This window comes from Hylaeus volcanicus, chromosome 1, assembly GCF_026283585.1.
Source record: "Hylaeus volcanicus isolate JK05 chromosome 1, UHH_iyHylVolc1.0_haploid, whole genome shotgun sequence".
NCBI lineage: Eukaryota > Metazoa > Arthropoda > Insecta > Hymenoptera > Colletidae > Hylaeus > Hylaeus volcanicus.
In genome coordinates this window covers 3,160,524-3,174,328 of record NC_071976.1, presented here as the reverse complement: position 1 = coordinate 3,174,328, position 13,805 = coordinate 3,160,524, and the positions used below count along the sequence as shown (strand labels likewise).

General features: G+C 47.7%; 1 protein-coding gene across 5 annotated transcripts in view; it reads left to right on the top strand.

Annotated features, from left to right (window-relative positions):
* The first annotated feature begins 3,427 nt into the window (after positions 1 to 3,427).
* Positions 3,428 to 13,805, top strand: part of LOC128880039 (homeobox protein cut) — a 122,172-nt gene continuing 111,794 nt past the window's right edge. For 3 of the 5 annotated variants that reach the window (XM_054133440.1, XM_054132636.1, XM_054131801.1), the window contains exons 1-2: positions 3,428 to 4,144; positions 10,609 to 11,368. In XM_054133440.1, the coding sequence (XP_053989415.1) occupies positions 11,261 to 11,368 (108 nt within the window). In that variant the 5' untranslated portion in view covers positions 3,428 to 4,144; positions 10,609 to 11,260. The remainder of the gene's footprint in view (positions 4,145 to 10,608; positions 11,369 to 13,805) is intronic. The other 2 variants (XM_054130963.1, XM_054130113.1) reach the window with 1 other exon arrangement.

The window sequence follows — 13,805 nt, the reverse complement described above, 5'->3', positions numbered from 1 at the left end:
ATGCTATCGATCATATCCTCGTATTACCCTCAGCACTCCGAATTTTCTGGTTTCGGTACATTTATGTCGAGCCTCGCTCAACATAGAATCGCAAAGGGCTAACATTCTTTCTTCTCCTAAGGAGATTGATAAAAATTGCTGATCGTAGTATCGTCGTCGTTACATCGTGAGATCGTCATACGATCATATCCTCATACCGTCGCGCCATAACATTCTTTTTCCTCCGCAGAAAATTGATATAAATCGAGGAAATTATGTAACGCAAACACCTCGTCACGCGTCGTTTTAGAACAAGCGTATTGCGTGCCTCGTGTCGAAACCGCGCTCGATATGCTTACATTACGCATACACGCACCTGGAACAATTTCGACAAATCCGTGCGTTGCAATTTATCGAATACCTCTGTATCAACACACGAGATTCGAGTTTCGATCAGGAAGTCAATGGTAAAAACAACGAGTTCAAGGTCTGAGCCGCGAAACACGAATATCAGGGAGCGGAATTGCAGACGCGGCATTGTAAGAAATCGCGACGACGCGAAGTAGGCAAGAATTCTGATTACTATACCGTAGTGGAACGTGAGAAAAAAAAAGTAATTCCAATTCTGTGTCGATCTGTTCGGAAATACCGATTTTCGAACTCTGCTTCGAAGACGCCATAGTACCGTGCTAATCCACCAATCACGTTGTATCTCAAAAACCAAAAGGGCTCTCTAAACAATTATAACGATAAAAACTATAAATTGTAAAATTCGTAAGTTAATAACCTGAAGAATAACTTATGTAATTATTACAGAAAATGCGAGATCCGTGGGGAGAGTGCGGTCGACTGTGATCGTTTCCTGAGTTTTTCGCAGCGATCACGACGCTCGTGTTCGACATGCCCCGTTTCACCGTTCCTTATTGCGCGACGATTACCTTGGATTCCAAGAAACGCGGAACGCTATCGCATTAATCGTCTGTTCTCCGTGTGACGCGGCCCAGGTGTTGAGTGTCGCCTCGTACGACGAAATATGATTCTGTGGACGTTCCTGGCCTACATTGCCACTCATTATGTGATCGAAAGTAAACGCACCTCGGTCCCCGCCTGGACGGAACGACAGGAAACAATGGGTCACGCTGCGGGACGTATTCACAGAGACCACCGTTTCATCAGGTGTATCGCGCGGTCCCTTTCTTCTGTCTGTTGCTGATGTTGCAAGGGCCACGGGGAGTGCCTTCAGATAAGCACATTCGGGGGCCATTTTGGGTTAAGGGACTGCAGAGACTCGGTAGAGATGTCCATCGAATATCGTTTAATTTAAAGTTTTGGAAACTTACTTTTTTTTCGAGTACTAGAGGCTTCAGAATCTTGAAAAATAGAAGAAGTCGATGCTAGCCTCCACCGTGTGTCGAATTATATCGAAGTAGTTGCTCGACCATCGAGATACAACGCACGGTTTTGTATTTCACGATAATAATCCAGCGATCAGCACTTGTACGACTGCTACCTGCACGGTTGCCCTATTCAAGATTATAAGTAGGCACGATTGTAAATTGCACGACTGTGCGCGATTACTGTACACACGGTTGCAGAGCTGGGCAAAATGAACGAAGAATAAACAACCTTCTATGCGTTACCGATCGGATAAAGAAGTTGTGTTATACGTCATGCTGAACGAAACAAAATTTATATAAACAACGGTTTACCCTTGGATAATTAATAAATTACTGATAAAAAAGAGGTCAGCCATTAGGTCTCCTATATGTGTGACATATTGTCCAGAGCATTTTGTTCAACTATGTAGTATGTACATTTTATTCGCACATGGAAACATGCAGAGCTTTAAATAAAATTACTACAACCGTACCATGGTCTGTGGCGGACGGTTTTCCAACTGAACGGTGGGCGGTGAAGGGGTTAACCACCATTCGTAAAATCGTGATTGGTAACATTTTGCACCGTAAGGAAGAACGTTGATCGAAAGCCGCAGCAATTATTTATAACCTCACTCGACACGGTTCAACATTTCTGTTCGAATGAATAATTCCATTGCTGTGATAATGTATCATAGATAACAATCGGTGTTTCAGGTAAAAAGGACGCGTATAATAAAGACGTTCAGTAGTAATAATAATATTTGCCTTGCGTCGATTGTTCGATCTAACGCCATGTTTCTTTTCAAGTCGAAACACGAGCCCACCATTAAATTTTTTTATCCAATGACCAGGTAGACGGCGGAATGCAAAGGTGTTCTCGTTAAAGTAAATAAATACTTTAATTCTCACCGGGAACAATCTATTACTTTTTCTTCTTTCTTCTTTCGCCTCTTTTCTTTTGTTTAAACAAGAAAACAACCGTACATGTTTCATGGAAGTGTGCCGTTACAGCCATTACCCGAGGAAGCGTTTCTTTGTGTATTTACAGCGGAAAGTAATGCACAGCAGATGGTCGTGCCCAACGCAAGGAACTTGGATCTTATTTCGTGAGATCCTAAGAATTACTCTGTTGGCCAGAATCTTATTCGAACGACGGATCTATTATTATTTATGTTTACATTACAAACGAAACGTTCCCATAGCAAAATATTGACAACATTCGAAACTTCGATTTCGATTCCAAGAAACGTAGCAGTTTTCGATACTTTATTTCCTCACAAGTTGCGAAACAGTATCGATAATAAACAGTCGATTATCGCGAATGCATCGCAACCGTAATTCCTGGAGAACAGGTTTACGAGCGTTGCGACACATTCCGAAATTAACGAGAATTGACATCTTCGCGGTGCGAGCTATGAAAGTGCCTGTACAGGTTTTCGAGACGGCGAAGCGAGCGGAGATAAGGGTGGAAAAACGTGGGGTCGTGTGATCGTCCAGATAGCGGCTGGAGTGGGGATTACGAGGGGTTAGAACCTGCGCCTAAGTTTACCCCTTCCGGCGCATGCTCCTGCAACACGTTTCCCACCCTGTCGCCGAGGTTTGACTCCCGATATGATCGGAAAAAGGAGCCAGAAGCTAAACTGCCACCCCCCAGCCACCCACCCCCGCCAACTCCTCAGCCCGTAGCACTTTCCGCCGTTGCAGAACCAAACCATCGTAACGAGCAAAATAAATGATTATTAAAGAAGGTTACTCTAGGTTTAAACATTTATCTTGTGTCAGGAACAAGATAAATTATTATTGAAGTACATTGTTGGCACTCGAGATTACCAAAGAAGAGGAGGCTTTGTATCCACAGTATTTTATATACCGATACAAACAGAATAAAATACCGATCTTCCAATTGATCAATATTAATTAATTAATTAATATTGAAGTATAATGTCGACACTCGAGACTACCAAAGAATCCTCCTCTTCAAAAGTATCTTACGTACCCAATACGATCGTAATAAAACCCAAAGCCCTAATTGATTCGATCAAGGAGTACATACCTCCCAGCAACGCACGATCGAGTATCGAAGAAATAAATCGAGGTGGGAGGGCGTCGAATGCCGCGTGAATCTCCAGTACAGCGGGAACGCAACCCTTCTTTCCGATCAGGCCGTTGAAGTCACCGATACTTCCGATACCTGATACAGCGCATCGTGTCCTCGTGGCCAACGCTGGAAGGGATGGCGTTGGCTGGTGGGGGCAGCCACCCTCGCGTTTTTGCGGTCTGTTTGCACCCGCGACCGCGTCGCGGCGCCACCGTACGGTCTGCGCGGCCGTCGTCCCTTGGCTCTGCGCGGAACAACTTTTGTCCATGGTCCACGCTCCCGTGACCGCGCGAGGCGTCCCTTTTCGCGCGTCACGACGCGTCGCGTCGCCATCGAACCCGTCCGATCGCAGCGCGTTCCTACCGTTTTCCCGTTTCCCCGATTTTCCACGAGACTCGCGGCACCGAGCGGCTCGCGACCGATACCGAGGGTCGACAATAATTCCGCCGGGGTGGGAAAGTGCGTGGCTGGAGGGATGACTGCGAGGGCTGCAGGAGCCGAGCGTTCGAGTTAGTCTCGGCCAGAACACAGGCCCAGTAGGATCTACGTGCACGTACTGGAGCCGCGTACGGTGCGTGGACTGAGGAAACAGAGGGTACGGAGGCCTTCCCCACCCCCTTGCAGGTCGCGATCGCGAGTTCCGCATGCGACGTGCAGTGTATACCGACCACGAAAACAGGTGCACCAGGTGATTTGTTCGTGATTATTGTGTGCTGTGACTATGTGTTCCCCTCGCACTAAATAACCCCGGAAAAAAGCAGCGCGACCGATTTTCTCTTTATTATTTTTTTTTTTTTTTTCTTCGTTGTAAACGTTGGACAGTTGATAAGGGAGTCCTTTGATCGCGAGATCCCGTTCCAAGCTCTGGCATCTTCTGCGAGTTTACGCGCACGCACGTGCAGCCGTGCCCTCGGATTATCTGAAAGCCGAAACGCGACCGGCTGGAACGTGACCATCGGACGGATTCTTGATCGTCGCGACTGGCTCTATCGCCACCGGTCAACCAACTCGCCCCGAGAGGGAGAAAAACGAACGGAGAGAACCCGAGAACCGAGTGATAGCGCCTAGCTGACTGCTGGAATCTAGCGTTCCGCGAGCATCGGGCTGATTAAGGCTTAAGAAATCTGCGAGAACGGCGATCGGAGACTCCCGTGGATCTCTCCGCGTTTGGCTACGTAGCGCACGGTGAAAATCGAATTATTCGACACCTCTTGGACATTTCTGCCATTTATTGGCAGTTTCCCCTTTTTTTTACCTAGGTCTCGAAAGTAGGTGCAGGACTCTGTCCAGAATATTTTATTTAAAGTGACGAACTATTTGGCTATAGTTATTGCACTTTACTCTGTCCAGGCCTGAATTATTTTTTTTTTTTGTTGACTTTCTCAAGCGACTTCGATACGAACATCCATGCTAAACTGACGACCCCTTCGAGTTTCTATTTTAACATCGAATAAGAGTTTCTTTGAGGAACGTTAAGTTTTGTGGGATAACTCTTTGCATGGAGGAAATTCGAATAGACACCATTTTTCTTCGAACGAAGACTTCGTTCGTCCACTTGGAGAAGGAGTATTCTCCATCTCGTGATATTTCGATCGCTGCGATTTCGTTGGGAATACTTTCATTGGACACTTGTTGGCGAAGAGGAAAGTCATCACGTTTTTCTACCAGGGTGCATTCAACCAACGTTAGATTTCCTTTCCAAGAACGTTTCAACGAAATTACTGATTGTCGTCGCGTTGGTGGCGGAAAGTTCGACAGGAAGAAAATTTCAAGCGTCGGGACGTTCCGAAAATTCAAGGTTCGCGATGTCTCGGAATATTTCCCACAAGAAGACATGCTCGGAGCAATTTTCACATTAAACGTTTGGCTTCCCAAAAATTCATCCAGCCAATGGAAAATCGTGTACCCGATTTCGAAGGTATCGCCGTCAATTCGCCCAGAAGGAAAGTGTCGTGATTAATTTTCCGCTATTCGTAGTCCTCCGCGAGACTTCGTCCACTTAAAAATGAAATAGCTCAAGCATAAAAATAATTCTTCCTGAAGAATTTCAACAGCCAGCAACTGACGTTCGATTCACCAATTTAATCGATATTTCAACATTTTCTTCTTCGAGATCGCGCAACTCGAGAAAAAGAGGTGAAAAATCGTCCTTGGGCTCGGCGATGTCCCCGGTGCAGTGTGTTGCAACGTCAACGAAGGGGACTGCCCCCAGAACTTGTGCTTTTCCGTTCTCCGATCGCGAGGCGTCCCGACGCGGTCTCTCGAGGGGCCCGGTGTCGCAGTACAGCAACCCCGCGTGTCGTAATTATCTTATCCGAGCGAGAAAAAAATCCGTCCTCGCGGCGCGACGTCCCTGAGCGCGGCTCTTGAACTTACCAGTGTTGCGCATCCTTCTGCTCGCCGGAAGATATTGTTACAATCGGCCTGGAACAGCGTCGCGTTGCTTCGCGAAAGGGGGTCGCGACGCCTGCGGGGACGAGGGGAGGGGGACAGGGGGACGCCCGCTTATCGTCGACCGGTATATTGAGTAGCGTGCGACCGCTCGAAGAAAGCGAGTCCCGCTGCTGCGACCAGCGAAATTCCACGACTCCGGGCTGTCACCTCGGTGCCCTCCTACCCCTCTTGCGATTTTTCTTACCCGTCCCTCAGGCTGGTGCTGTGATCCACGGTGCCGCGATTACTGTTGCTGGATAGCTGGTAGCGACGGAAACTCATTTTTTTCTTCATCGGACAGAAGTCTCAGTTCAGAAATCCTATAGGAACACTTTGCGTAGGTCACTTTTGAATTACGCCGTTTTTCAAGCGCTTCAATTAGTGTCATATGCGCGTACAAAGCAAAATAATACTTGATCTTTATAGATACATCGGGCACTAACGAAGGCACTCGAATCGAAGCGGTTAAAGTCTGCATCTCAGGGAAGATTCCATTCTCCTTAATACGTGAGAGCCTTGCACAGGTGTATAATCTATTTCCTTTCAAGCCAGTCTTCAATTATCACCGCATAAACAAAACGAGCTCTAACTGTTATCTACTCCAAGTTTCCACTACTATTTTATTCACTATCGTCCATCCACACAATCGACCCCTGGCATTTTCGAAACCGATGGCCAGCCTGGAATTTTCGCTGGGATTCTTTCACAACCGACGGCTGCCGAAGCGTCCCATGTTTCGCGAGTGAATTCGTCCTGGACTCCCGTGTCGCTGGAAAGGGAAGCGTGTGATTCTGTGTCGAACGCCGCAGTGACTTTCGTTTGTTCGATTCTTTCACGTCCAGTCCTCAGAGGTATCGCTACGTCGTGACGTTGTCGTCTAGAAAATTTTCCCGCGCTTTATGAAACCTGGTGCATCTATGAAGATTCTTGATCGGAGCCAATCAAAGGTAAAACGATTCCAAGATTGAGTAACGCGGTGCAGTTGTTTTTATTTCGTATCTGCAGAGATCCATGAGAGTAAAGGGCTCGTTCCCTCTCCATTTTCAATCGTTTCGGTGCCGAGATTCGCGGGCAATCCTAAATCTCGTACCTCTAAGACGATCGTTGCGAAATTCCCTGGAACAGTGCTCGAGCAGCGAGTTGGCCACCGAAGACGCTCGCGATGACGATGCACGCGCGTGCACGCGCACGCCAGCCCGCGTTGACAAACTAATCCTCGCGTTATATCGGGTGATCGTAAAGCACGCGCTGACAAGCCGACAACCGCGTAGTATTTTCGTGGGCGGCTGCGACGAATTCTCGCGACTCCGTCTCGCCGAACACGCGACACGGTCGCTCAAGCGAATTTTCGCCCACCCTATGGGCAATTTCCAGCAGTCTCGACGATTCTAGTTTCACCAATTGTCCATCCTTTCTTTTAATTTGTTCGAATGGTTTATTTATCTCCTCCGCGTAAAAAGAAAAAATTTGTTAAATTACTCTGTTCAATTTCATCGCGAAAATTTCGAAAATTGCGTAATCCGGTGAAACGATATTAGCGAATTAAATAATTGGACCAACGAGACCACTCTCGCGAAATTTTGTCACCAATTTGACATTTTCCTCCACAGTTTCCATTAATACCTCCATCAAGTCCAGGTATTTGTATTATTTTGGAATATCGTGCAGGGTCGCTTCGTGACGTGCAAGGGCGGAAATTAATGCAAACTTTTCTTGTAACTCTCACCCTTTACAAAAATAGTCCTATACCGAACCATTGCATCGATTTTCGATGGTTTTCAGCCATGGAAATTTATAAGTAGAAGTTGGAAATCTAAATCTACCAAGCACCAATGATTTCCTCACCCTTTACAAAAAAAGGTGCTTCATCGAACCATTGCACTGTCTTTCGATGAATATTTCTCAAATATGGAAATTTATAAGTAGGAGTATCGAATCTAAATTTTCTCCAATTCGTACTAACTCTTAAAAGCATCTCTTCATCTGCCAATAACACCTCCCCCTTGATCAACGAAACTCCTATCTCGGGGATTGAAAATCCTCGAACAAAACAGTCAGAAATTTCGGACTCGATGACGGTTAGCGAGCATCGATCGGTCCGTGGCAGAGGAAATCGATCCACCGTAAAGCCACAGCAACAAGTACGCGGGGTTGGTGGCGTGAATCGAGTTAGAGTTGTTTTCGTTTCCGCGTCAACAGCGACTATCATCCACCAGCGATGATTAACTCGTGTAACCGGGCGAACACCGCGGAAATTAAAGTTGCATTATCCAGGACCCGGCACCGGTTAACTCGACTGTCACGAAGTGTGCTTAACACGCTAACGCGGATTAACGCGTTCCCCGGAAGCTGCACGCCTTTCACGGGTTCGTCGGGAATCGAGGGACGTCGGCTTCGATGACGCGCTGACCCCCCCAGGAGTTCAAGTTTCAGGAGAACGTTTCGGAACTTTGACTTTCTTCCAGACGGAGTCGCTGGTATTCCTGGCAGATTCTAACCGCGGTTCGTCTTTTGAAAACTTCCGCGATGCTCTGGAATTTGAATACGTAATACGACGGTTTCGAGTTTCGGACAATCGGGACACAAAAGAGAAATTATTATCGTTCCGCGGATATCGAAAATAAAATATGGAAAATAAAATTCGTCGAGGCTCCTCGCTGCTTGCGAGTTTCCGTTGAGAGGGATGCTTCGATTTTCCTAGGGAGCTTTTCAGAAAAGTACAGAGACCACTTTTTTAAAACGTTAAATAGGATAAAGTCCCATGACTGTAAGGGCATGTTTCAATTTTCCTAGGTAGGTTTTCAGAAAATTTGCACACCGATTCTTTAAACACGATAATGTCTCGTAGTCATAATTTTGACTCATTTGGCCGTCCTGACAAATTCTTCGCTGTAGCTCTTTCGACGAGCTCGCTCCGGTTCGCCAGACCTTCAGCGCCACGCTCCTCGAATCAACTCCATTATTAACGCCGAAACCGGAACAGAAATAACAAACTCGAAGACAAGGATCTAGATTCTGCGCGCGGTTTCGAGCGAAACGCATGAATTCCAGCGAGCACGGTGAAAAATAATAGCAGAAATCATTCGAGAGCCGAGCGTTAGTCATTCGATCGCGAACATCGTATTTGGAAGTTGAAATAAGTTCCATTCTCGCCTCGAGAGCGAGAAGTTGCCGTGTAGGTTGAAAATTGTTTACCAGAAATTTGATCGTTCGTATCGAAGAAGTAATTTAATCGAAAAGCTGACTTTGCCAGAGATTGCCAGTTTGTGCGTGCGCGTTGTCATCCGATTTCTTTACTCGTGGCTCGCAGATATTGTAAATAACGCGGAATGTATGACCGAAGCTGCTTTTGATTCCGGAAACGCGAGGGGAACCCAACCGAAACCATATCGACCCTTTCGCTGCGACGAAAATCAAACTGTCGTGCGTTGAAATCTCACCCAACTATCGATCGAGTTGAACTTACACGCATGCGATACATGTTGATCGTTCTTGCTCCGAAATCGTTAATAATCAAAAATTGTTCTGCTCCAAAATCGTCCTTGCTCCAAAATTATTCTTATTCCAAAACCGTTTATTCCTGCTTCGAAATCACTTCTGGTCCAAAATTGTTCTACTCCAAAACCATTCCAGCTCCAAAAATAATTCTTGCTCCAAAATCACATCTGCTCCAAAATTATTCCCGCTCCAAAATCGCGTACTCGCAGGTTTGATCGACTGTCATTCTCACGAGACCAGCGGGAAGGGTGGTCGATCAAACTGGCAGGTAAACCTCCGGCAATCCTGCTTGTACCTACGAGCTACTTAACATGTTCACCGCGGTGCGAGGCATGTATGCTTCGCGTCGTATATCGTTCCGTGCGAGCTATACTTCATCGAACCTTCGTCGTATGCTAAAAGGGTATCCTCGTGATTGGTACTATTTCCATTAAAATTTATAGAGCGCGACCGCGAAGTCCGCGTCTCTGTTTTCTCTGGATCGACTGCTGGCGAGACAACTCTCTCGCATATACCGAGATAAAAGTTGGAAGTAAAGTTTAACCGAACGATGAATTCGAGTGGTAGCGTTCGGTGGCGAAAGGATCGAAAAAGCTGGAAAGCGTCGCGACGCTGAGAGGCTGAGCGTCCCCGAAAATCCCGGTGCCCTCGCGTCAGTAACCATTTCGAAACTCAATCTCACCTCGTTATCCTTAGGAACGTCTGAAAATCGTAACGTCGCTCGGAACAAAGGCCGCTCAGTCACCAAAGAGCAATCGAAGGGTTACTGTCTGAGCGGGGAACGCGGGTTTAGGGGTGGCGCGGAGGTGAGGAAAGGGAGGGGGAAGAGGGCGAAAATAAGAAACATAGATACAACGCGGAGGGAGACGCCTGGCGAAAAAGAGGAACGAAAGAAGAAGGGAACCGACGATCGGCAGGGTTGGAGAAAAGGGCGGTCGGGGAGCTGAAAATATGAGATCCGCTCTGGTAGGGACCACCTAGACAGCCTCCGATCCTTTCCGCGGCGTCTCCCACCTTCGCGCAGCTTAACCCCACCGTCGCGACGCTCTCCTCTGAATCTGTCCGCCGGCGTAGGTGGTAGGGGTGCCGGGTGCCGCGAGATTGGCTGAGCGGTGGGCTGTCCTACCCCCTCCGCTACTCTCTGGCTCCGCCTACCCCCCTCCAACGGCCGTGCACCTCCTCCAGACATAGCATCGGTCGTTCAGTAGCTCTTAGTTTCAGGTTAGGAGCCTGCTAGGACGGGTCTCGTACACTCTCCCCTGAGGTCAGCTGCTGATGCGAGACCAGACGAAACGAGACGAGGGAAGAACCGGAGCCAGTGAAGTGTGATCGCGTGCAGTGCGGGTTTTAGCGTCGGTTTTTTCCGCGCGAGTGTGGGTGTGATGCCGTCGCGTGAACCACAGGCAGCCTGACGACCGGCCGGGATCGAGATCCGATCATCTGGTGTCTCGAGCCAGGGTTGCTCCTCGATGACTCTGGCGAACTCGGAAAGGACATTGTGCGATTTCGTGTGACCGTGGGACCAGTGTGTAGTGCAACAGGTCCAGTGTGTTCCGGGACAGTGTCCGGGACTAAGGAACAGGAAGAGACGGTAGCGACGGGCCCGCCGGCCGAGGCGTGCGCCCCAGGAGGCGTCGGCGGCGCCAGCAATCGTAGGGGAACGGTTTTGGGCCCGGCGGTGAAGCTTGAAGCCGTCAAAGTGGCTTCGTCACTGGGCCTCCAGGGGCCATCAGCGCCGATCGGGGCCCAACTACTCACTGGCGGTTCGGAGGATGCACCGGCCGTCTACCACGCGAATCTGCTAGCCAGCAGCAACGCGTCCGTGCTCCAGCAGCCCGTTCTAGCGAGCCTGAACACGCCGGCACTGGCCAGCATGCAGGCCTCTGCGGAGGCCAACTCGCTGGACATTCAGGCCATGCAATCCATGGACTGGCTGTTCAAGAAGGAGCGGATATACCTGCTCGCCCAGTTCTGGCAACAGGTAAGTGCTCGACGTGCGAGATAGCGAGCGTCGTGACTCGCTAACCCCCTGCACCCTCGGCACAGAACCCAGATCATCTCGTACCGCCGTGAGAAACGACGATCCTCGCACAGGAGTACCCGGTTACCGCGGACACTTGTAGCTTCCGGGGGCCTAGTGGACTGCGAGGACGGGTAAATGTGACTGTGACTCGAGGCTCAAGTGCCCGTGATCGGGATTTCGACGCGATCGACTCGCGGCACGCGAATCACGCGGGGTGAAGTGTAGCTCGCTGACGCATTTACCAACCACGTTGGAATTGACAGTTTGCTAGCGAAAAAAAATGTATAAACGAAACTTGGTGACGAGACAAAAAAAAAAGAAACGCGTCGATGTGCGAATCGCGAAGTAACGCGTCGTTATCGATGACGAGTGTCGCGATTTTCGAGAGTATTTTGTGAGTCTTTCGGTTGGTAATTGCTGGTCAGGTTACTGGCCACTTGGCCGAACCCGAGTTTCAACGAGGGTGCGAGGGTGGCGAAGTTTCCCCGACACTTGCTGTTTGGAGGATAGTTCAGCGATTTAGGGGATAGCTCGACCGACTTGCGGCAAAGTGGCCTATATACAGTGGTTGACAACCATTTTCGACTACGATTTTCTTCAGTAGGGAACGACTCGGTGTAGGGTGAAAAAACGCGCGCGAGGGATTAGAGTGTGACCTCTCGATAACACAGGATAACGCGGCGTTCGATAATGTTTTCAGAGTTTCGTGAACGTTCGCGGTGGGTCTGTTGTGGTCACCAATTTCTTAGAATACGTAACCTCGCGCGAATAGTTTCGGAGTTTCCCAAGTAAACAAAGATCGTATTCAGGGAATATTTATTTACGAGTGTCCTTGGATTCGTTTACGATTGACAGAAGCCTCTCGTGTCCCTAAAGAGTTTCGGAACAGTGTCCCGTTACCAAATACCGTCCGCTACTAGCGCGTTGTTTGCGATGTCCGATCGAGTTTAGATATCTCTGAAACTTGGCGAAAAACACTAATTCGGATAGACAGAGAGTTTATTAAACGAGACGCGTCAGTTTCGCGTAAATCGAGCATCGTGTGAAGGACGCGTTCTCGAACTTCTTCGAATTTTACATATCTTTGACAGGAAGACAGCTACTTCGGTGACAAATGTTAATAACATATTAACACCGCATACGATTAACGGCGGCATAATCGCAAGAGTTGTGGAAGGTTATGTATATCGTTGAAATAATATTTCAGCCACTCTTGCCTTAAATTGTGCATCTCTCGGTGTGTTTCAACTGTGTACGTTTTAACACAAAACGTAGGAAGTTCTATTTACATACAATCGACAGAAATCGGATCCTAATCTCGGCCGATCGACAAAGTGCTTTCTCGAATATTCCCTCCGAGGCTCGTGGAAATCCTGGGTATTTTTTTAGGCCCCTTTCGCGGGAATTTATCTATTTGCCTGTCGCAGAAATGAATCTATTTCAACTGTCACAAGGTCTGAGTGATTCGTAATAATTTATGAGTCAATTAATGATCGTGCTGAACGCGAAGGCTATTGAATATTTCTGTAAAAGAATTGCATAAAGTTTCTCAAGTCACTCACATTATTAGAAGCTTGAGATTAACGTAATCAAGGTATTATTTGTAGTTTGAACAGTGAAGTTTAGAGATTGTAACTACTACCGCAGTGTATCGCAGTTTTGAAAAGTATCTTTACTAAGAATTAATTACTAATTAGCCTATCGAGTTAGTCTATCATCAGGTTGATGCAATGTTTTGGTTATCACATAAAAGATGCTCCAAGAGAAGCCTTAGTATTCTGTACGTTTTCGAAACTTAAATATCATATTTCATACATCTTTTCACTTAGAATTAGAAAAAATATTATCAGATACACGCCACTCTAATTCCACTCCGAAACAGAATCTTACCTTCCCTTTTGGAGCAGTTTACTGTCTCAGGTATACCACGCTAAATTTCAAGGAACCACTTTGAAGGCCATTCTTGCAAAGTAGTAAACAATCTCCACTAATTTTTTCATCAATCAGTAACATCGATAACCTCCACTCCTCGCGAAGAAAACGCGAATGGCACGGTTGTAACCTAACCGTGCACGCGCTAGGGTCTCGTGGAGCACGGAGTTTGTGTTGGTTGCCACTGTGTAGCTGTTTTCGATAAAATACGGTCGCTTAATAACGCGCGAACTGGTCTCGTACCGGTACGAGATTATGACCTGACCGGGGTCGGGACTATTAATACCGCATAGTTTCATAATTATGTCTATTGATTAGGCTGGGGGTTAATGACGCCAGAACGTGGCTCGAACCTCCGGGAAGCGGGAAGGTTTCGTCGCAACGAGTTTCCGGGGCCGTTTAGGAACGTCGCTTTTGAAGTCGTTCCGCGCGCTTCTCGTCGGCGAAAATTCCAAGCGCGTTG